The sequence below is a fragment of the Notolepis coatsorum genome, assembly GCF_963971535.1.
Source record: "Notolepis coatsorum genome assembly, chromosome: 6".
In the NCBI taxonomy this organism is placed as follows: Eukaryota; Metazoa; Chordata; class Actinopteri; order Aulopiformes; family Paralepididae; genus Notolepis; species Notolepis coatsorum.
Window position 1 is genome coordinate 142,023,262 of NC_140170.1, and position 25,524 is coordinate 142,048,785.

At 41.8% G+C, this 25,524-nt stretch overlaps 1 protein-coding gene across 4 annotated transcripts in view; it reads left to right on the forward strand.

The window, feature by feature from the left end:
• LOC311231163 (uncharacterized protein) overlaps nt 1-25,524 on the forward strand; it is a 38,748-nt gene that overhangs the window by 5,802 nt on the left and 7,422 nt on the right. For 3 of the 4 annotated variants that reach the window (XM_084317673.1, XM_084317674.1, XM_084317676.1), the window contains exons 5-13: nt 2,726-2,838; nt 11,476-11,655; nt 12,119-12,201; nt 13,035-13,078; nt 14,841-14,981; nt 20,228-20,341; nt 22,315-22,335; nt 22,457-22,552; nt 24,089-24,250. In XM_084317673.1, coding sequence (XP_084173799.1) covers nt 2,726-2,838; nt 11,476-11,655; nt 12,119-12,201; nt 13,035-13,078; nt 14,841-14,981; nt 20,228-20,341; nt 22,315-22,335; nt 22,457-22,552; nt 24,089-24,250 — 954 coding nt within the window. The remainder of the gene's footprint in view (nt 1-2,725; nt 2,839-11,475; nt 11,656-12,118; nt 12,202-13,034; nt 13,079-14,840; nt 14,982-20,227; nt 20,342-22,314; nt 22,336-22,456; nt 22,553-24,088; nt 24,251-25,524) is intronic. The other variant, XM_084317675.1, reaches the window with a different exon arrangement.

Genomic DNA, 25,524 nt, shown 5'->3' on the forward strand with positions numbered 1-25,524 from the left:
AATACAGTCCGTTTTAAGTGATGTTGTGTTTCTTTTTCAAATGTAGCCAAGAGTAAAGACCCCAACCCTACCAAAACAGCAGTCAAAATGTATATTTTCAGTAGGGATGCGGGCCGATATCAGCAATTATGACGTCATCCCAATAAACCTGATAAAATTATTGATAGCTCCGATAAAAAATAATTTGTTTAACACTTTTTTTTAACTTTTTTTATTTCATGTCAACGTTCCCACGCATAATATATGCCTACTTAGGATTTGACTTGATTCAACAACAAAGCAGTCGGGGCAATGGCAAGCCGAAAACGGTCTAATATGTGGTTATTTGAAGTTTGGATTTTTTTTTTTCACAACTGAGGTAGGTACCGTAATTCCTCTAATAGTAACCGGGTCTCAAATACAAGCCGGGTCTCTATTAATGGCCGGGTGCGCTCTTGAGCTAAGCAATTATAAGCCGGCCTCCTAATACAAGCCGGGTTACTAATATACTGAGCTGCATACTGAGCTAGTTACTTGATTTCCCTTTGAAAACGTTGAAATGACCAGTGACCACCTGTAATTGCACTGTTTACTATTTCATACAGTACTTGGTTTCAATAAATGAACCCAGTACATTTTACTGGGTTCAAACTGACACAAAATGTTGATTTATTCATTATGATCCGTTTGAAAATTTGAAATATAGGCCTCCCTCTTATACAGGCCTCCTCCTAATACAAGCCTGGTACCCGCTACAGTTGAAACAAATACAAGCCGGGGTTACTATTAGAGGAATTACGGTAGTTTACATTTTTAGAGACTAAAGTACCGAAAAAAGGTACCGTTGGGTACCGGTATCGATTCACAGGTAGCACAGTCTCTGGAGCGTAACAGTAAGAAGCATTTTGTATAAAAGTATTCTGTACTTCTGTATGACAATTATTAAAGAAACTTGAAACTTGAACGGTACCGTATCGGTTCAAATGTGAACGTTACGCCTGAATGCCTTCTACAACAGAACTGCGTTTCCGCGTCTCTGATTGGCCAGGTCATTTCTGGTCATGTGACATGTACGCCCAATCGTGGGGCCGCAAGTTTCTACACTGGTTAAGCTTAGGCGCTCGTTCGAAGTTGGTTAGAGTTTGTCTTAGAGCATGGCGATAGAACGCCTGCCCTGATTCCGACGGTTAAGCTTAGGCACTCTTTCGAAGTTGGTTAAGGTTAGAGTTTGTCTTAGAGCATGGCGATAGAACGCCAGGTAGTTTGCAGGCTGTTAGACCCGGAAATAGGCGCAGAACTTGCTGTCCCACGATTGCCGCACATGTCACATGACCTAGCCAATCGGAGCGCAAAACTCGAACGCGGAAACGCAGTTCCGTTGTAGAAGGCATACACGCAAACGGTACCCATCCCTACTGACGAAGCACAATACCTATTGGTTTTTAGTTCACTCATTGTTCAGGGAAACCATTGTTAATGACATTGACGGATTGTGAATTTTGTGATTGACTCAAATTATATTTATTTGGAAAAATAAATATAGTCACTTTATTTGAATAGTCAAAACTGTTCTCTTGGCTTTGTTTTGTTCATAGTAGTAACGCTCATGTCATGATAAATCTGGTTAGGGCAAAACTACAGGAATATACATAAAAAAAAATATATATATATATATATATAATACAATAAATATACCGTATATATATCGGGTATCGGTATTGACCTTGAGGAGCAGAAAATCAGGTCAAAAAATCAATATCGTGCACCCCTAATTTTCAGCACTACGTTTGTTTACCAATGATTTTAAGAAATATGAGTGTGTAAAAATCCCTGCGCATTGCACCGGAAAACGGGCGATTTAGACGCGAGGACAGCAAAGCCTGGACTGTTGCTTTCCAGATCCGGGATACTGTCGTCGGATTCGCTCTCACTGAATTCGCCAATTCGATTAAGAGCTGCTGCCAGTGATGTCGCCGTTCTCTCCATTTGATTATCTCCAAATATAGAGGCCCTGTCACCCCTGTTTATGGACATCAACAACTGACATCACCGCCATTGAAACAGCGGACCCCGAAACCAGCATAGCCACTCTTTCAGTTCAGCAATGAAAATACTGCCGGACAATCTAACAATAATTAACACATTTACAAGTCGTATTAAGTTTAGCAAATAAGGAAACGGATAGAGAACATTTCAAAGCACTCAAAATTGCCTATCTCAATTTCAACATATTTCGGAATCGCGCAACATTTTCGGCTTTTCTGAAGAAATTGTGCGTGCCGGCATAATCCGACCTAGACTGTGCCGCGTCACAGATGTATGACTTGGCCATAATAATGTAATTTATAGGCCTGATATTCTATATTCATATTTCAAATGGCATGTGCCCGTATGACAAAATTCGTACTGTCTCTACAAAAAACCTGTAAATCATCTGCCCTTTGTTCATTTGCTTAGACTTTTAGTACATTTGATCTCAAGAAGGCGCTGACCACTTTTGGTCAAGGTTAGCATGGTGTTATTCACAGTCAAATAATGGGGTGTGGGGGGGGGGGGATTCTCCCTTGGTTCATTACAATTTACTCAAGCATAGTAACAGACACAATATTTCTATTTCCCTAGATACCAAGAACATGCAAATGAAACTTGTAGAAGTGGATAAATCTTAAGAGGTTAACTTGCATTGTACTTTGCCATTATTATTATTTTGTTTAAAATGTGCCTTTCACCCTTGATGTGCTGTTAGAGAAAGGTGAAGGAGTGTTCCTCATCAGAGTCCAGCTGGATGGAGCGAGGAGAGGGAGCAGACACTCCAGACTCCCATCACAAGCTCACCCCGAACCTGGGCCCTAAACCAAGGTAAAGAAAGGGAGAGAGTATGGGTCAACCACTTCCCACGGTTCTTTGCATTTATACAGAGAGATTCCTCTACAAGACTGGAATCCCGGGTGGATCGAAGGGAAATCAAATCAGCCAGACACAATAATTCTGCCATCAAATCATAACATCTCAACAGCCATTGTATCAGCCGGCTAATTGACAAACAAGTTAATGAAAGCAGTATTACTATTCAGTTATTGTTTATAGTTTAAAAAGAAACAGCCACCCCTACTCTTGATTTATTACCTAGCTCTCATATATTGTTAAATTTTCACCCTAACCAGACAATCTAGTCCTATGCAAGTACAGAAAGGTGCAATTGCAGTTACTTTTTCCAATTTCGTAGAATTGGACAGGCAAAAGTATCTGTACTTTAACTCGGTGGTTCTCAACCTGTGGTACTTAAATTGTGTTTTTATTATAATATTTTCTTTATTTAATTTTTATTATTTTAATTTTTTGTGTGTCTGCAGTCATGTCACTGAACTTAGAAGCAGGCCAGGCCAGTGTTTCTAGTTGCGGTGGCGCGATAGTTAGATAACCTAACCAGGAGATCACTGTGACAGAGAGTAATGCAGTCTGTTACCTGTTACCTATCCACTTCGTGCCTAGTGGCACATAAGGCAGTCTAAGGCCCCGTTTAGACGGAAACGCTAGCAGGTGAATCTGCAAAAATATTTTTACGGATGTGCCTTTCGTTTATACGGAAACGGCGTTTTTACGGGGTGAAACCGCAAAAAAGTGAGACTACCTTCCAGGGTGGAATTCCTAGAAACGCAAAACCTTTGCGCTCTCGTCTAAACTATTAAACCGTATAAATCTGTTAAAACGATGACGAAAGGGTTGTCGCGGCTCTGGTCGCGCGTACTGCTTACGTCACAGGTAGCAGGTAAGCGCCAGTAGCCGAGACGTAAACAAAGCAAGTATGTCTGACTATATCAACGGAGATCACTTGAAGGCTACATTGGCAGTACTTTTAAAGACATAAGAATCAGTCCAGTTTTAAGATACGCTATTGGAGCTGGAATTACCGCGGCTGCTGGCACCAGACTTGCCCTCCAATGGATCCTTGTTAAAGGATTTAAAGTGTACTCATTCCAATTACAGGGCCAGCAGGTGCCTCGACTGGCCCGCGCCGTTCTGTGTTCTGAACGTAGCGTTATAGCAGTACTTTTAACCCTTTCACTGCCACACGACAGAAGGTTAACCCTTTACTATCACACAACCGGCTGTCGTGTGGCAGTGAAAGGGTTAAATACACAAGAATCTGTCCCGCGGCGTGAGTGGACCCACTGTCTGTGAGTGACTCTGCTTTGGTCCAATCACATTCCCCATCCACAGTCTGCGAATCAGAGGCAGAGTAGGGCGGGTCTTCACAGCACGTCAAGTGACATGCGCCAATCGTGTGACAGCGGTGCTCCGTCGTTACAGCCTCGTCTGCACAGAGAATTCCACCCCAAAACGCTCGTCTAAACGCAAAATTAAAAGTCAAACCGCAAGACGACTTTTGCGGTTTCTGTTCACAAAACGCTTGTCTAAACGTAGCCTAAGGCCCCGTTTAGACGGAAACGCTAGCAGGTGAATCCGCAAAAATATTTTTACAGATGTGCCTTTCGTTTATACGGAAACGGCGTTTTTACGGGGTGAAACCGCAAAAAAGTGAGACTACCTTCCAGGGTGGAATTCCTAGAAACGCAAAACCTTTGGGCTCTCGTCTAAACTATCAAACCGTATAAATCTGTTAAAACGATGACGAAAGGGTTGTCACGGCTCTGGTCGCGCGTACTGCTTACGTCACAGGTAGCAGGTAAGCGCCAGTAGCCGAGACGTAAACAAAGCAAGTATGTCTGACTATATCAACGGAGATCACTTGAAGGCTATATTGGCAGTACTTTTAAAGACACAAGAATCAGTCCAGTTTTAAGATACGCTATTGGAGCTAAGGCTAAGGCTACGTTTAGACAAGCGTTTTGTGAACAGAAACCGCAAAAGTCGTCTTGCGGTTTCACTTTTAATTTTGCGTTTAGACGAGCGTTTTGGGGTGGAATTCTCTGTGCAGACGAGGCTGTAACGACGGAGCACCGCTGTCACACGATTGGCGCATATGTCACATGACGTGCTGTGAAGACCCGCCCTACTCTGCCTCTGATTCGCAGACTGGATGGGGAATGTGATTGGACCAAAGCAGAGTCACTCACAGACAGTGGGTCCACTCACGCCGCCGGACAGATTCTTGTGTATTTAACCCTTTCACTGCCACACGACAGCCGGTTGTGTGATAGTAAAGGGTTAACCTTCTGTCGTGTGGCAGTGAAAGGGTTAAAAGTACTGCTATAACGCTACGTTCAGAACACAGAACGGCGCGGGCCAGTCGAGGCACCTGCTGGCCCTGTAATTGGAATGAGTACACTTTAAATCCTTTAACGAGGATCCATTGGAGGGCAAGTCTGGTGCCAGCAGCCGCGGTAATTCCAGCTCCAATAGCGTATCTTAAAACTGGACTGATTCTTGTGTCTTTAAAAAGTACTGCCAATGTAGCCTTCAAGTGATCTCCGTTGATATAGTCAGACATACTTGCTTTGTTTACGTCTCGGCTACTGGCGCTTACCTGCTACCTGTGACGTAAGCAGTACGCGCGACCAGAGCCGTGACAACCCTTTCGTCATCCTTTTTAACAGATTTATACGGTTTGATAGTTTAGACGAGAGCGCAAAGCTTTTGCGTTTCTAGGAATTCCACCCTGGAAGGTAGTCTCAATTTTTTGCGGTTTCACCCCGTAAAAACGCTGTTTCCGTATAAACGAAAGGCACATCCGTAAAAATATTTTTGCGGATTCACCTGCTAGCGTTTCCGTCTAAACGGGGCCTAAACAGTCATAAATCTTTTATTCAACAAATGCAATCAAAATCAGTGTTGTTGCTAATCATTGACACATGCTAGCCTGTAATAATCCCCCCCCAGAAAAATCGACATTGCATTTGATATACCGTATTGAAAATATTTTTACTTTTTGTGTTTTTTTACAATCATTTGTGATGCCCATCACAAACACTGGCATTTAACACTTTGATTGCCCAACCCGAGTTTTCTCGGGTTTACCCCCCGCGGGTTGAATGCCCACTCACGAGAATTCTCGTATTTTCTCGTTTTTTTTTATTAGCGATCTGAAATCATATTTCATCAACCAAGTCTACCGTTGGAAATCCAACCACTCCAGGCGCTCGGATGTGAAAAAAGCGCCCCCTATCGTCTCCCAGATGGTAATTCACCCTTTTGGATTGAACTCAATGAAAATGAATGAGAAAAAAAATCCCTGACTCCACATTTTACTTCTCACTCACGCAGCCGGCGTCGATCAGCTCCACTAGTGAGCCTCAGAGCAGCGGAGATTATGTGTTTTTACAGTATACACGGTGAATCAATAAAAAGATAGATTTTTTTCGAATGGCGATCAGGAATTGGAATAATCCATTTGGATACCATCTGATCTCAGGTAAGGAATCTATGTTACCAGTATTAGGATAATCAGACTTGTTTTCACAGATATAAGCTTTTATGTGATTATGTGATATTGCTGTTTGGCTCTGCGAGCGGTCAGTAACTAGGAGAATCGATTTTCAACTCGCAGCACGAGTGTGCATGCGCACACATATACTATCGATAATCTAGCGTTTATTTGAAAAACTACTCATAAATAGGCCGAACAATGACAACGTTCTAGATACAGTGGTTCCCAAACTGTGGTGCGCGAGCGCCCTCTAGGTGGTGCGTGACATGAAAAGGCTAATGGTGGTAAATAAAATAAATTATTATAATTTTTTTTTTACAATAAAATTTCATAAAAATCTTAGTCAAACCTTTAGTATTATGGATATTAAACATGCTGGCAGAGTACATGCATCCATGTTGTCGTGAACATTTTAATTAAATAAAGAAATTCCCTATCCATAGTCGCCGTGGGAAGAGATAAAATAAAATCTGTGCACGGAGACCAGCAACAATTTTTTCTAACAGAAACCCATTGGCGGTGCGTCAGCTAGGTCGGGAGGTGACAGGGGGTGCACGGCCAAAAAAGTTTGGGAACCGCTGTTCTATAATATTCCAGTAAAAGGCGATTATCATGGAATGTGTTGTTTTTTTCTGTGAAAACTAGTGATTTTCAAAATGCTAGAAAACGGAAATGAAGCGATAAAAAAACAATCTGCTACGACAATGTTGCCTGGAAAATGAGTCTTTGATAAGCGACGGGCAGATTAGACACATAGCCATAATTTAAAACATAGATTAGGCGATATTAACCTTAACATTGAAGTGGCCCTGGGCATTCAAGGAGTTAAAAAGGAATTAACCTTGGGCAATCAAAGTGTTAAAGGGTACATTTTCAAAAATTCTTTGTAACAAAAAATTCCTGGTGAGGCACCCCCAGACCCCTGCTTAACAAGTGACCTGAGAGGGAGGGAGAGAGAGATCCCTGACACACACGCAGTCAAGTTTGTGTGTGTCCCTGACGAGGGAGAGAGATGGCGCACACACTTCTGCAGTCCCTCCCGCCGTCCCTCTATCTCTCTCTCTCTCCCTCCTTGCTCGTTCTCTGCCTGTCAAACCCCGTTTGAGGAAGTATCGGGTTACACTGCACTACAACCATAGAGGGGGCGTTACTGCAGATCAGTATGCTATTCTCGTCAGGAATACCATCAAATCAGAACGGCTTAGTTGAGTGAGGGAAGATCTCGTTAGGGCTGGGCGATAAAACGATAACGATAACTATCGCGATAAATTATTTCCTCGAAATAAACATGAAACGTGGTCGCAAAGTTTCGATATATCGATTTTCCAAGCTTGGATATGAGCACACGCACTAACAACCAATCAGTGAAGGAGATGGCCGACAGCGGAAGGAGACGTAGAGAGGTATGACTCAAGTAGTAAACAAGGCTGGCTAGGATAATTAGCTTGCACGGCGCTATTTTATAGTTTACCTGCCGAGTTGGTGTGTGTTTTGAATTCTGAGGGTAACGGTTATAGTAGTGTGGGGTATACGGTGGACGTCGTTGCAATGTATTGAGGCGGAACAGAGTATTTTATGGTCATATTTAGTACATTGTCATGGGATACACCGCTTGGAAACAAGGCTGGCTAGGATAATTAGCTTGCACGGCGCTATTTTATAGTTTACCTGCCGAGTTGGTGTGTGTTTTGAATTCTGAGGGTAACGGTTATAGTAGTGTGGGGTATACGGTGGACGTCGTTGCAATGTATTGGGGCGGAACAGAGTATTTTATGGTCATATTTAGTACATTGTCATGGGATACACCGCTTGGAAACAAGGCTGGCTAGGATAATTAGCTTGCACGGCGCTATTTTATAGTTTACGTGCCGAGTGGGTGTGTGGCGTGAATTCTGAGGGTAACGGTTAGAGTAGTGTGGGGTATACGGTGGACGTCGTTGCAATGTATTGGGGCGGAACAGAGTATTTTTAGGGTCATATTTAGTACATTGTCATGGGATACACCGCTTGCTCTAGCTAACTGCTAACGTGCGCGGACTGATGACGACATCAACTCGAGACATTCGCAGCAGCAAAACAAGTCTATTAATAGCCCGTCCATCGGCGCCGGGCATAAGAAGTTAATTAAACTTGACAGACATATCGACGATAATTATCGATATCGAGTTATATGAAAATAATTTTATAATTTTAACGCGATAACGTTTTTGGCCATATCGCCCAGCCCTAGATCTCGTGAACTCGAGACTAGACTGATGAGTCAATATGGTAATTAGACCCATTGATACTAACCCCTATTGCTATAAAACAATGGTAAATACTGAAAAAAGCCAATTATAATGCATGTCCCCTTTAAAGGTATCCAACAGAATTTTCTTGTAAAAAGCTAGCTTTTGTTCCAGTTAGGGTGTTAACGTTTACATTTCCACCCAAAAAGACAGAGTTTTCTGTTGTTCTTCTAATCTATAGTCTACAAGCGGAATACATTTCCTACCTCATAACCTCTGCAAACTGTTTTCTTTGCTCTTGCAATGTTTACGTCCCGTCCCGTCTGTTATGTTTCACTTTTGGTTTAGGTGAAGTTGGAATGAATCCAATCTCCTTTGATTTGATTGACAGACAGCTTGTTAGCTTGTTACATTTTGAGGAAGATCATGTAGAGCAATCAAATTGAAGCACAGGGGTATGTTTACACACCTCCAGTGCACTCTTTGTCACATCATGTGCGTCCTCATGTGCTTCTGGAAGAACAGGCGATACAGAACTCTGGGACCCTTTTCTCCTACTGTGCGCTATGGCGCCAATTTCGGCAAAAAAAACGACTTAATTGGATACTTTTTACGGGTCACAGATTTCAGGGCAGTCATTAACCGTAAAGGATTTGCCATCTGTCTAAACTTGGAGCTTCCAGGAGACCTGGGTCAGAATAATATATATATATATATATATATTTTTTAACAAAACACAGTACAATAATACAATAAAACACAAGATACTGCAATAACGATAACAAAAATAATAATAAATACAAAATACAGAGTAAAAATAAAAAACAACACAAACACCACAAAATACATTAGACATTTCCTCCCCCACTCCCGCCCGCGTATTTACCAAAGGTAGCCGCATTTCTGGCAGACGATCTCTGATTGGCCGACGTCAGTTTCTACACTGGTTAAGCTTAGGCACTCTTCGAAGTTGGTTAAGGTTAGAGTTTGTCTTAGAGCGTGACGGCAAGTTCTTTCGACGGTTAAGCTTAGGCACTCTTTCGAAGTTGGTTACGGTTAGAGTTTGTCTTGGAGCATGGCGATAGAACACCAGGTAGTTTGCAGGCTGTTTGACGTGGAAATGGGCAAAGACACAGCTCGTCGCGCTATTGGGCGCACATGTCACATGACCAGAAACGTCTGCCAGAAATGCGGCTACCTTTGGTATGGACGCCTCCCGCCCCCAGGACCGCCGGACCCCCCAGGTTCCACACCCCAACCCCGCACCGCCGCTATATGGTGGTCTTGACCTCCTCGGCCGCTGCGACCCACAGCTCAATGCTGGCCTGTCCCACTCCAATTATACGAGCAGTAGAGATTTCCATATAAATAACATCCAGTAGTGTCAGAGACCAATTAATCATTGTGAGTTTCTCAGGTTCTTTCCACCTCATGGCTATCAGCTTCTTGGCTGTAGTAACGCCCGCCAGAATGATTATTTTCCATTGTACTGATGCTGGTAGTAATGATATATCGTTCAGAAGTAGTGTTTCTGCCGTAAGTGGGATTGTTAGGTTACATACGGTATGTTTGAAAGTTTAGTCGTTATGGATTTCCAAAAATGAGCTACTGGTGGGCAATCCCAAAACATGTGCATATAAGTGCCAGTGGCCCTCAGATTGCACAAAGCGCACCGAGAGTCGGTCACCAGTCCCATAGCAAACAGCTTCCTAGGTGTGAGATACGTCCTATGAATATAATTCAAATGTATTTACTGGTGATTAGGGTTGTGGGAGGCTAATGTAACATTTGTCCAAACATCCCAGTCAAACTCGGAGTCTAATTCTGGGATGTCCCATCGCCAGACTGTATCTAATGATAAGTGTAGGTCAGAATAATATTTTAAAACACAAAACCTGACATTTTGAGTATCAGTGTTTTTAAATATTACACAGAACAAAATGTCTATTTGTAATTCAGTGTAAATAGTCACCCAAAACCACAAGCTGTTTGAGCCCATGCCGTCTGGCAGACGGTACCACAGTCTCAGGTCCACATCCAAGAGAACACTGAACAGTCACTTCCACCGGGCAAACAGACTACTGGCGGAAGGCTCTGAATCATCACATGAGCAAATACACAAAAGCACCTTAACTCATTGGACGCCATCGTTTAAGTGCGCGAGAGGGCGCTAGAGCGCCACCGCTTTAATCAATGGGAGGACTGGGAGATTTGCGAGTGCTTAAAATATATCTTAAATTATGGCTATGTGTCTAATACACCCGTCGATTATCAGTGAGTTGCTTGCAGTCAACATGTACAAAACAGATTGTTTTTTCATCTGTACATTTCCGTTTTATACCGTTTTGAATACAAGTATAGTTTTGGTGATTTCTAGTAATTCCAGAGAAAGACGCGATAATAGCCCTTTAGTGGAATACACAAAACACGTTCGGCTGATTATCGAATCTTCCTGAAGTCAACGCTAGATCATCATTATTATCCTTCCTCGTGCATACATGAAATGGCCCTCGTAGCGCGGCGTCCCCCCCCCACCTCCTGCACCCAACGGAAAACAGCCACACATACACACACAGATACAGAGTCGATCGGGGTAGAAATACATATCAGATCAACGATCAAATTTATATATAGTGTTCTTACCTTGTATCTGATGTAATGCAAAAGAAATAATCCAATTATCTGATCGCCATTTGAAGTACTGGGCGCGGAGGTCCGTGCCACGTTCAACAGCATTGCATATGGGGGGGGGCAGCCTCGCAGATGTATCGTTGAAATCAGGTTACCTCGAATAGAATAACGCATAAGCCAGTGGCGTGTTAATACCGTATATATAATGACATGTTGATAATATCTGACCCCATTGTTTTCTACTCCTAGCTCTAAACACACCCCCTCCAACCAAAGCAGCCCTTTGAGCCACAGCACCAAGGGAACTCCAAAGAGAGGCCCTCAGAGTGAGGATGTTCTGAAAGACAACAGAATAAAGCTGCCATGTGGCCCTCCATCAAGACTGCTCCCTGCCGTCAATGGGCAGTTGGGGTCAGATTACCTACTTCTGTGAGTAACTCACATTTTACACATCAAAACATTACTACTGCAAAAGACACAATAGGTTATATTTACACAATCGCTCTTGTCGGATGAAAACCAATGTATCCTCAGTTTTGGTACTTTTCATGGTTTTACTTGGAATTCAAAATCGACAAGGTTCTCTCTGTTGCCAGCAACATAGGACCAGGAAACCCACTGATAACAAACAGTGTAACTTACTTCAAAATGATATGGGTGTCGGTCAGGAAATTAAGTTTGTCTTTTGTAATTCCTGAAAAGTGTTCCCTGTTGCAAGGTTGGAGATGCAAGGTTTTCACCTGACGGCAGTGAGATGTTATTTACCGTTATCAGACGCACAGTAGATCACAAGACACTTTAGTAGTTGTATGTAACACTGTAAAGTAAAACATTTTCAGCTGATGCTATGTGCAGATGGATTTCTATATCATAATGTTCTCTTTTTCCACAGCGTCTGTTCCAAGTGTAGTAACACATTTTCAGGCACATCGTATGACAAACAGAGGAAGAAGCCGTTTTGTCCTAGCTGTTGGGGTATGTTGATGCATACGAGGGGAACCTAATGGTTAGGGTTGCACAGCTAGCACTTTCCCACTGCCAGTAGAGATTGCTTTCTAAACTAATACAGAGTTCAGGTCCATTACTTTGAATCAGCAGTATAGATTTGGTCCATTTGTTTGGTAACCTGGTAGGGCTGGGTATTGGCACTGATTACCCTATCCGATTCGATTTCAATTCACAAGGTCCCAATTTAGATTTTGATTCGATATTGATTCATTTAAGCTTATTTCAGGTGGCCAGCACCCGTATCAAATTATCTAATTTGGTAAACTGAGTTTCTGTAGTAGTTCATTATATAAAAAAAAAAAAAAAGCATTATTTTGAAAATATTTATTGAAATGAGTGTTCGATTTTGACCCTTGAAATCACAAGCAGAATCTTCTTGGATGTAACATTTCAAAGAAGACACGGCGTAGCTGCTACCTATCACAGAGAGTAGTCCCAGAATTATGACAATTGGGACAATTGATACTAATCAGTAGATGATCTGGAGAAAAAGGTAGACTTCATGTGCCTGGGAGCATCAAGCGAAGCAAGCAGCAGAATAATTGGACTTCCACTCGAACATTTTCAAAATAAAGGTCCGCAAGTCAAAAACTTTTTTTGCAATAGGCAATGAATTAAAACCGCTTTCTGTGTAAAAGAAATTCACCAAAAAAGCTTTGTTATCGTTTCTGACATGCATATGACTCTTGGTATTGTGTTTTTGTATGCCCCATATGTGGTAATCTGTAATGTCAAATAACTCAAGACATGTGCTCAAAGAACTGTAATCATGATATAAATGTTTTTCTTTTTAATTTCAGCAACCACAAAGACGAAGGATCATCCGCTAGGCCGGTTCAGAAAGGTATAGTTATTTATTTATATACATTTACTGCTATTTACCCAAGAAAGATTTGTTGAGTGTGTATTACTATTTTCCAGCAATGCTCTGTTGCGCACGCAACACACACACACACACACACACACACACACACACATATATTTACTCATTCACTCCCCCTGCTGGTCCTGGGCTGGGACTGGTCACAGTATTATTACTGACGAGAAATAATGGTTCATTTGGTCAAAAAGGACAATCTTGTGGTGGAAAAATCCACTCTTAAGACCAGCTTCTCCACCTGCGTTATTCAGTGGTTTCTGCCATGGGATCCTTCGTTACCATGGCAACCACTCGCAGAGCCAATTCCCAGCATTTTGGGAGAGATTGTAAAACGTCTTTAAAAACTCACATTTCACTTGAAAATGCACAATTATAATATTACTCAAAATGAAATCTATTCTTTTCTCTCAATATGTTTGTTTTGTAGTGAGTAGTGTCGTTGTTGCCGCCATCTTTAGCATTAACACTTTGAGAGCCACTCACGGCTAATCTCGTGTTTACGATAGTTACGTTGAAAGCCACTCACGAGATTTCTCGGATTTTTTATTTTTATTTTTTTTAAGCGATCTGAAATCATATTTCATCACGCGAGCCTACCCAAGGGCCGCCGGCGATCAGATGTGAAAAAAGCGCCCCCTATCGTCTCCCAGATGGTAAATCACCATTTTGGAATGGACTCAATGAAAATGGATGGGGGGAAAAAATATTCCAGTCCACATTTTCCAGTCCACTGATGCAGCCGGGGTTACCAGAGTTCATTCTGGATCCTCTGAGCCCCGCTGATCATGACGTTAGATCTATACACTTATCGATTTTTTCGAATGGTGATCAGGAATTGGAATATACCATTTGGATACCATCTGATGTCGGGTAAGGAATCTATGTTATCAGTGTTAGGATAATCAGACTCGTTTTCGAGGAGATATATGCTTTTTTGTGATATGTGCTCTATCGGTTTCACTGTAAAATCCATGAGGAAATGAAAACTGCTATTATCAGCGAGCGCCTCGAACGTGCGTGCACGCACGTATACTATTTATCATCTAGCGTTTATTTGAAAACGATTCATAAATAGGCAGACAAATATCAACATTCTGGAATATTCCAGTAAAAGGCGATTATCACAGAATGGGCTGTTTTTCACCTGAAAACGGGCACTTTTCAAAATGCTCTCAAACGGAAATGAAGCGATAAAAAACCAATCTGCCTTGACAACACTGACTGGAAAATGATTATTTGATAAGCGACGGGCAGATAAGACACATAGCCATAATTTAAAACATAGATTAGGCGATATTAACGTTAACATTGGCGCCGATGGTGGCATTCAAGCACTAAGTCGTGCGCCCCCTGGTGGCACTGAAAGTGTTAAAGGATTTCCCTGTTTGAAACTACTGCAGTGCTCTCTCTCCTTGTTATTTGTGTTGAATAGAGCCCACATATAAGGAGTAATGATGAGCATTAAAATGTATATAAGCATGTCATACTATGATGTCAGGTCCTTGAAGTTAAATGTAAATGTCATATGAAAATGTACATGATAGTGTAAATATACACGCTATGTTCTATTTGTTACTCCCCCCCCCCCCCCCCCCCTCCTGTGTCGCAAGCATTTCTGTACAATACATTTCTATCCTATTCATTGATGTGTGCCGCTATCAACAACACTGCAATCTTATCTTATGACCTGCCTAGTCTTATTCTATTTGGTTCATGTCTATTGTAGTGGATTCCTTGTGGTCAGTGTGTGGCTTGTCGTACCACGATGGATTGCGGACAGTGTGCCAACTGTAAAACCGGACTGCAGAGCCCTGTGTCCCGAAAAGGCCTCTGTCGGAAAAAGAAATGCATCTGTCCGATCCGCAAGGTAGGCTGTCTACGTCCACGTTTCTAAGCTATTCTCCTTAAAAGTGCACTGACATAGTTTTTCTGAGCTGATACAAGTACCAATTACTTAAAGATGTGCAAAGATTTTCGATTAGGGATGTTCGATATTGGCTTTTTTACCAATACCGATATACCGTTTTTGTCCAACTCTTAATTTCCGATACCGATATCAACCGATACCGATATATGCAGGGCCCCCCCCCCCCCCCCCCCCCAAAAACGGAATAATTTCAGGTAATTAACATTACATATCTCTTGTTGTGGAATTAACACAACATTATGCATACTTTTCACAATAAATAAAATCAGAATTTGTTCTTACTTGCCTGGATAAATAAAGGTTAAATAAATGTAAAAAAATTAAACGATACCGATCATTTCCGATATCACATTTTAATGCCAATATCGTCCAATAATATCGGTAGGCCGATAATATTGGACATCCCTATTTTCGATCATTTGAAATGAAGCCCATGCATACTGGAATAAGCTATTACTGTACGTGGGATTTCAAACAGGCGGAAAATCTTAGACAGTGGAGCTTGAATGGTGTGGATCGTCCGATACAAGTACTTCTCAATTTACAGTCAATCATGACGACTAGTATTGGCCTTTTATGAAAACATTTACAGGAATACATTTGTTTCTTGCTTTTAAGATTTGACTTTTCCTTGGTGCAGCTAGCAGTATGCAATTTTAATCATCGCCAAAATTCTGAATTTATTTCCTTCCATCTGGAAAGGTTTCATATTAATATTAATGTATGTCATTAACACATTGGGTGCCACGCCCCTTCCGGGAAGTGCATAGCCTCGTGCCACCCATTAAACCAATGTAATCCATCACCTTGTTTGTAGAAAAATGATCCAGAAACGTGTTGACACGTGATTGGCACCCTCTCTCACCTTGCCCGCCAGAAGGGGGGCTATGTGAGACTGTTGTTCATTGACTACAGCGCAGCGTTCAACACCATAGTCCCCACCAGACTGGTGGACAAGCTGATCGAGCTGGGTCTGAGCTCCGCTCTGAGCGCCTGGGTACTGGACTTTCTGAGTGAAAGACCCCAGGCGGTCAGGGTGGGGGGTCAGACCTCCAACACCATCACCCTGAGCATCGGGTCCCCCCAGGGCTGTGTTCTGAGCCCCCTGCTGTACTCACTCTACACACACGATTGTGTGGCCAAGTTCAGCTCCAACTCCATAGTGAAGTTTGCAGACGACACGGTGGTGGTGGGGCTGATCTCGGACAACGACGAGACGGCCTACCGGGAGGAGGTTGAGGTACTGGAATGCTGGTGCCAGGACAACAGCCTGCTCCTGAACATTGGTAAAACCAAGGAGCTGATGGTGGATTATAGGAGAGGACCGCAGGAGACACGCACACCACTGAGGATAAACAGGGCTACCGTGGACAGGGTGAGCAGCTTTAAGTACCTGGGGGTCCACATCTCAGAGGATCTGACATGGTCAACACACATAGACTCAGTCTTAAAAAAGGCGAAGCAGCGCCTCTACCACCTGAGACAGTTAAGGAAGTTGAGTATCTGGGAAGATACTCCAGTCCTTCTACTCCGGAGCTGTAGAGAGCATCTTGACTGGAAACATCACTGCCTGGTATGGAAACAGCACGGCACAGGACAAGAAGGCCCTACAGAGAGTGGTGCGCTCAGCCGAGCGTACCACGGGTATTGCACTACCTCCCCTGCAGGTTCTATACAACAAGAGGTGCAAATCCAGAGCCTGCAGAATAATGAAAGACCCTCACCACCCCAACAACAGCCTGTTCCAGCTGCTGAGGTCAGGCAGACGCCTGCGAACCCCAGCTACTAGGACAGAGAGGCTTCGGCTCAGCTTCTTCCCCCAGGCCATCAGAGCCTTGAACACTGAACACTGAGTGCCACAGAACACTGAACTCTCCACACACAAGCACACATGAGCACACACACGACACGCACGCTGTACACGCTCACACACTAGCAGCCACTTTAACATGAGCAAGCACACACTCATGCTGCACACGCCCACACTTATGGCCACAAAGGAAAGGTCACTTTAAAAATAGTATAGCAACAGTAACAGTGTATTGCACTACCAAAGGACCTAGCATGTCCTCCATGCTCTGTAAATAACTTATGTACAAATACCGAGATGCCCCACTATGTTACCTGTTTATTGCACAATGTTGTTTTATTGGATTCTATTATATGTTGTACTGTATTGCACATCGTTGCGGGCAAGACCACCCGCATTTTATTGTATACTTGTATGCCGTGACAAATAAAACTCTTGACTTGACTTGACTTGATGGTCGGGCGTCAGAAACGTGTAAATCAGTGAATGGCACTGGAAGTGTTAAAGGATAAGGCCAGTGTAATTCAAATGTTTCCCTCTTTATTGTCAACGTAGCCTACAAAAAGACCAAAATCTGCAACATGCCTCCAGAGTGTTGGAGCTGAGGTGCTTTCAGCCACAAGACGGAAGGAACAGAGCGAGCGAGTGCAGGTTACATCATGTGTAACTGCGGTTATATGTTACAAGACATGCAATTTTCCCAAGTCAACATATTAGGTTATTTTATGTTGACCATTGTTCAATTATATAATATAAGACATATGTCAGCCACTGCTCATGGCGGATAAACCTAATATTCAGATTTAAATATTTAGCAAATATCATGTCTTGAGTCATTGTCGGTCAAAACTAGGGAATGCAAACTTATGAGAACTATTCATCGGCATGCAAGGTATGATCAATACCATGTTTTACCAAAAAAGAAAGGTGTGCGACCAGCTGAGAAATTGTAAACGTTAGGCTGGAGCCCTGCACAATGCATTTCCTCTACTCTCAGTTCTCCTACCTCTCTCCTACCCTTAGATGCTGTCAACCAGGAAGCCATATGTTCCCACCATATGCTAAAATCATTAAGTACAGGGCCACTGTAGTTATTATAAATATTTTATTCAGGTGGCTGGGTAGCGCAGTGGACTAAGCGCCTGCCTACCACCGCAGAGACACTGGTATCGAATCCAGCTGTCAGCGGTACCTCCGGCTTGGTCGGTCGTCCATACTAGCGGGTGGGAAGCCGGCGGGGTGTGTATCCTGGTCGTTGTAAACAGTGACTCCTACAGGTCGGTCAGGGCGCCTGCTCAGCGAGGGAGGGAACTGAGGGAAGTAGTGTGAGCCTCCCACACGTTACGCTACACCCAGTGAGAGTCCTCGCTGTCGGGTGAAAAGAAGCCGCTGGCTGACTCTGCATGTATCGGAGGGGACATGTGATAGTATCTATCAACCCTCCCTAGACCGGCAAGTGGGGGACAAATGCGTGCAACGACCAGGAAGGGGAGGGGGAAATTGGCATAACGACTAAATTGGGATGGGAGAAAAATACAGAAAAAAGGAGGAGAAAAAGTAGATAAAAGAATTCATATTTAATTCAAAAGGGAACAAGTTCTATGGATCTATCAATGTACAGTAGTAAACAGAACAGCGTAGTCCCCAAGCATGCACACTGCACATCACACTCGAGTTCAAGAAGAAGTACAATGCCCATGTTCACTGCACCGATGCATTATGCTGACCAAAGCATCTGTACAGCTTTGTGACTTGTTTTAATCCTTTTTCCGATAACAATGGAGTTCTATGACTTCGGCATTTGAGCTGGTTTTGGCTAGATCGACCATACTCGTCAGTAGGAGAAATGCATTGTGGGTTTTGGTATTTTCGTAGGCTATGTTGATGACACTGACCTTATCCTTTTGAAGTGTTGGTATCGGCTTCGTCAGTACAAGTACTTAGTGGCGATCCCGAGTGTTCGCACAAGGTCCTTGAAGTGCTTAAAGTGCTTGATTTTTTACCAAAAAAACAAGGCCTGGAATTCCTTGAAAACAGCAAACATTTTAACAAGGTGCTTAAAAAGTCCTTGAAATCAACCATTCACATTGAATGTTTTGTTCATCCATGATCAAATTGTTCTGAATCAAGAAATCGTAATTTTTTTTGTTCTGTTTTAATCAAATCTGACAAGTCGCTGTCTCGCATGCTCCAACTCCTTTTCCTCATTTCTTCGCGTGTGATGCTCTAACTCAGGGGTTCCCAAACTTTTCAGGCCGCGACCCCCAAATAACGGTGTCCGAGAGCCGCGACCCCCACTATTATAGGAGGTAAAAAAATATATATATTTTTTTAATAAATGGAAATGTGTGGTTGAAACATGCACACGTTCAAGGAGGCTTTTAACCAGGGCCGGACTGGGGAAATCATTCAGGCCAGGAAATATAGTGCAAAATATAGCCCCAGTCAGGCCACTTTTTAAGCAGGGGGTCTGGGGGTCCCCCACCAGGAAATTTCTTGTTACAAAGACTTCATTTCCTGTATTCTGGTGCAGGATTCTTTTTATTTGTACCCTTTAAATGCCAGTGTTTGTGATGGCATCACAAATTATTGTTAAAAAAACAGGCTAGCATATGTATGATTAGCAACAACACTGATTTTGATGGATTTTCTGTTTTTTTGTAATGTCGGATTGAAAATAATACAATCTTTTATTCAACTTCAGCCCTGATCATAACACCACATATTCATTTTATAATTCTAACCCTTTAAATGCCAGTGTGTGTGATGGCATATATGTGCAATATATCAAATGCAAAGTAGATTTTTCTGGGGGGGATTATTACAGGCTAGCATGTGTCAATGATTAGCAACAACAGTTTTTTGTAAGGGTCCCGCCTCCACTAATCACATGCGGCTCCCTTTGTGTGTGTGTGTGTGTGAGAGAGAGAGAGAGAGAGAGAGAGAGATAGTTCTCCAACCTGAGTTGCAGTGATCTCCTGGTTGTTCCCCACCTAGGTTATCTAACTATTGCGCTGCTGCAACTAGAAACACTGGCCTGGCCTGCTTCTAAGTTCAGTGGCCTGACTGCATATATATATATAAATATATATATTTTTTTTTTTTAATCATCTGGCGACCCCCACTTTGGGAACCCCTGCTCTAGCTTGCTCTAGCTGGTAAGCAGGCCAAGAAGATGGTAAAAAAAAGAAGAAGAAAAAAGCATTTAAAACTGAATTGTATCCTTCGAGTGACATCCTTGAAAATGAAAAATAGTGCTTGGAAAAGTACTTAGAAGTACTTGAATTTCATTTTGCAATGTCTGGGAACCCTGGATGGAAGATATTTCTTGAGTAGTTGCTTTTCTAGTAGATACCTGTGTTCTAATTCATAACAGAGCCCTGGAAATGCGAGTATGTTTCACCAGAGTCCTGAGGCTGAGACGTTTGAGCAGAGTTTGTTTCACAAGAGGCCAGAGACTGAAACGTTTGAGCACAGTGTGAGTTTCCAGGTAATGGAATTTATATTTAAATTGTTTTTTATTGTTTTTTTTTATGTATGTATATGTATATAACAACATTATATACATACAAACATACATACAATACATGACTACATATAACCACACAATACCTAAAATAAATGAAAAATAGAGTAAACAAAAAGAGAAAAAGAAAAATAATAAAAGAAAATTGCATCGTTCTTATACAGGTTGTCACTTACCATACAGAAATTGCCTATCTAATAAATCACCGTCCTATGCCTAAACATCCTCAGCCGGGAATTTTTTATTAAAATAATCTAAAAATGGCTGCCAAACTTTGAAAGATTTCTGGGTAGAGCCCCTGGTGGAGTATTTAAGTCTCAAGTTTTAGGTGTGCCATCACATCTTCGATGTAATTTATATGATCCATCTTATTTGACAAAAAGAAATTCTGTACAGTTTTAGTTCCTTTTTAAAGGGATACATTCACATTCTTTACCATGCACTTGTGAAAATGTGGGGATTACTTGCTTACAGCATCCTAGTCTGTTAGCTTGCAGCTAATGGTACCCATAGTTTTCAATGAGAAATTCTAACAATACCAACATGACATTTTTAGATGAGCATTATGATGAATTTAGAAGCTTCTCTCTAAAATTAGATCATTTGTAAGAATGTTTCATTGTTGGGCCAATCAGAGCAGCTAGATGTGACTGATGGGCCAATCAGAGCAACTAGATGTAACGTGTGTATTATAAAATATTTCAAAGGAAGCTGATTGGTTATCTGAAATGGCTTGATTTAGTTGTATCCAGGGGAATAGACATCAAATAACTTTAGTAATAATTTCCATTGTACTGAATCTTTAGAGGTCCCATACTGTAGTCCTTTTCCACAAGTTAATATAGGTCTTTGATGTCCCGTAAACATGTCTTTGAAGCTTAAAATGTTGTCGGAAACATATTTTAGGTTAGGTAGAAAATGTTTATGAGGAAGCCAACATTTTGTACACAGACTGTTTTCACACGCACACACGAGTCAATGACCGCACATTGCAATGAGCTTTTTAAAAATTAAAAATAAAAATGTACTTTCTCTTTTCCCCCTTTCTTTTTCCGTTTTTTCTCCCATCCCAATGTTAGTCGTTATGCTAATTCTCAATCCCCTACCTGGTCGTTGCGTGCTCTGCCCCCTACCTTCGGTCTGGGAGGGCGGAGACTATCGCATGCTTCCTCCGACACATGTGTAGCCAATCCCCACTTATTTTCACCTGGCAGCGCGGACTCACTGGGGGAGTGTAACGTGTGGAGGACACTACCTCCCCCAGGATCCGACCTCGCTGTGCAGGCGCCCCGACTGATCTGTAGGAGTCGCTGTTTTACAACGACCAGGACCCACCCTCGCCGGGTTTTCCCACCATCTAACACTGCCAATTGTGTTAGTATGGACGGTCGGCCAACCCGGAAGCACCACAGCTTGATTCGATCCCACTGTCTCTGTGGTGGTGGGCAGACGCTGCGCCACCCGGCCGCCCTGCAATGAGCTTTTTTGTATGACCTCACATAAAGACGGAACTCGTTTGAAGACACAGTTTCTGAATACGGGCTTGGTGCAAAATCTGCCATGGTTGTCTTATTATTACAGTTCGAGGCCCAACAGAGACCCAAATGTATGTGCACAAGCACTGAAAAGTCAGTTTTTCACAATATGGGACCTTTAACACTATGAATAAAACAAAACAAAAAACTCAACATTGTGTGTTTCCCAGAGACACATGACTGTTCTCCAGTTTGCTTGATCTGGCTGAACAGTTACATGGCACAACAAAAGGGCTGAAGGGGCCTTTCATGTGCTGCCTGGTAAATAAATGTGATGTTTCCAAGGAGCACTTGAAGGCATGACTACCCCTCAGCCAATTACATTTACGTATTCAGCTCAGCCATTGTATAAACCCTTGTGTCTCCTGACCTAAGTAATTTATTACCTGTTTTATTTCACAGAGTGAACTGATGGAATCACAGGTAACATTTTATAATCTGAAACCAAACCACACATTTTGTTTTTATAGATCTTAGCATCATTTTAATTTTTTCATTACTTTTGTTGCACTTTCCCCAGTAATCACTCACATTGTTCTTGCAGCACTCAAGCTATCAAACTAGTGACACGGAGGATGTCTCCGTGAATGTGGATATTGATGACGACGATGAGGACATGACGACCGATGACGACGATGATGTGAGCTCTGCTCCCTGTCTTTAACACCCCTCAATGGCAATCCTTAGAGATCTGGACATGGTTTTGTTTTAAACCAGGGATGTCCCGATCTGATCTGAAAGATCAGTATCTCAGCCGATCATGGCATATTTTAATTGATTAGTAGTATTGATCAGTATCTGTTATATTATGCCAGATAGAAATGTGTAAAGAATGGAAACAAAAAAGTATGAAAACCATTAAGTCTGATGCAGACTGTATTTTTTTAATGCACAGCTATTCAGTTGTCAAATATTGGCTTAATGCCAAGTGTGCATCTGTATTATCTAGGAAAATACAAATATCTGATCTGGACTCAGTATTGGCATATACTCAACATTAAATGACTGATGGGGATCTTGGGACATCCCTATATTTGCAGTCCAGAAAAACACTTAATGTTTGTGGTACATGGTGATGGACTCGGAGAAGTGAGGAGGACCTGGTTAGTAGACATTAGGGCTGTCTTAAATACTTCGAAGCTTCGTTCGATGGGCATGGGATTCGAATATGAAAATAAAATTCGATTATTAAAAAAAAATATATATATATATATTTTTTTGTGCTAAATCAACTCTGCCTCTCTTTGTTAACTACAACAAGCAATGCTGTTTGTTATTTAAGATGAGGTCGGACTCGGCACTGACAGATTTGTGTTCAAGTCTTTTGTTTTTCTAAGATTAAAAAAGGTTTAAACTTTACAGTACTGACAAAGTTGAACAAAGTGCTGTACAAGTCCCACAACATTAAAAAAAAATTAATTAAAAGAAAGAGAAAAAAAAAAATATATATATATATATATATATATATATATATATTTTTTTTTATCTCGAAGATTAGAATTAAAATCAAATCTCGGCCCCGAAGCTTCGAATTCCAAAAAAAAATCGAAGGTCAGCCCTAGTAGACATGTCTTGCACATGGTCTGGGAGGCATGGGTGAGGGTTGATTCTGCAGGTTCCCCCCCTTAATATAAATAATTCACAATGCCTTCCATCGCATTATAATTATAAAACTACAATGCATCATCACATCGTAACATTTATAACGGAAGAGCTTTTCCTAAACATGTCTGATGGACCAAATACAAAAAGTATTATGAGCCTAAAATCATCCATTGCTTGGTTCTTGTATAATGACAATTCCTGTGTGGTAAAATAATCCCATCACTTGGTTATTTTTTTTGACATTCCTGTGGGGTAAAATCATCCCATCACCTTGGTTCTTGTATAATGACATTCCTGTGTGGTAAAATCATCCCATCACTTGGTTCTAGTATAATGACATTCCTCTGTGGTATAATCATCCCATCACTTGGTTCTAGTATAATGACATTCCTCTGTGGTATAATCATCCCATCACTTGGTTCTTGTATAATGACATTCCTGTGCGATAAAACCATCCATCACTTGGTTCTTGTATAATGACATTCATCTGTGGTAAAATCATCCAATCACTTGGTTATTGTATAATGACATTCCTGTGTGGTATATCATCTCTGGTTTATTCCATCTTCAGTGGCATAAGAAAAGGAAGCGACGCTCCTGTGGGAAATGCAATGCCTGTATTTGTAGGAAAGACTGTGGCACTTGTGATTTCTGTTTTGACAAGCCCAAGTTTGGAGGCAGCAATAGGAAGAGACAGAAGTGTCGGCTACGTCAGTGCCAGAGACAGGCGATGGTGAGTTTGATAAGTACCGACACATTGACCAAGTATAATTTCTTCAGTTCAGTTGTTTTATTTCAAGTAGGGATGCACCGATATCTCTTTCACTGCAGATAACTATTCTGACTCTGACTTTAATCGAATTGACCTATCTCAAACCCTGTCCTTTTTTCTTGATCCTCCAATCAGAACTGTTGCTTCCCTCTGGGAGAAAAAATTGGGAAGCAACAGTTGCAATTGGAGGATAAAGGAAAGAGGGTGGGGTTTGAGAGGTCAATTATCTGTCACTTTTTGTCTCATGCCATGTCCATGCGTAAAAAGAAAACAAAAAAAACACATATGAACTGACCTGATGGCAGGCTACACGGCTATTGGTCATGGTGTTAATGTTTTCCCAAAACCTCTGTTTAACCTGCATACAGGCAAAACTGAGTTTTTGAAAATATCCATTGGAAAAACAAATTGTCCATCGTTTTCACGTGGACGGGAGGCCAAAACGCAGAGAAGATACTATGTTTTAAAAATATCCGTATATGTGCGGACAAGGCATTAGTCGACCATGGATTTGTCGATTAGTCGTTTTTTGTGTTTGTTTTCCCATGCTGAATGACTTAATTCCTGAAAAATTTAGAGCATATCTGGTAAGCATTAGTTTTAAACTAGCTCCTTTTGCATGACTGTATGAAGGGGAAACGCAATTTTACAGATGCATCCATTAAATCAACCAATTGATTTGTCTGCTAAATCATATATCAATTTGACTAAGAATTGATTTTGTCGAGGACGGCCCTAGAATCCTAAACTTCCAAGTCTCGACCGAGACAAGAGTTACGATCCGTTACTTTACTCAACATTACAGACAAACTACGCGTTTGGTCAGTTGTCAGTTGATTTAATTGTATTTGATTCAATTCAGATATGGATTCAATCATGCTTGATGGGAGCTGGCTTCAGGCGACTGGCCATTGTTGCAAAAATCTATAATTTTGGTGAACATAGTAGCTCAGCAGAGACTACAGGACGGGAGGTGCTCTAGAAATTACGCTTATCGGAAAACTTTACACATTCACTGGGGGGAGGGGGGGTCATATATTAAAAGGTCGATCTTGGAATTTTAAGAATCTTATTAGATTCAAATGAAAGTATTCAAGATTTTTAAAAATTATATTTGTATTGTCCCGCTAGCCAATGGACCTATCTCAAACCCTGCCCTCTTTTCTTGATCCTCCAATCACAACTGTTGCTTCTCTCGGACACCTTTTTGTTTGTCCGAGGAAGGCAACAGTTGT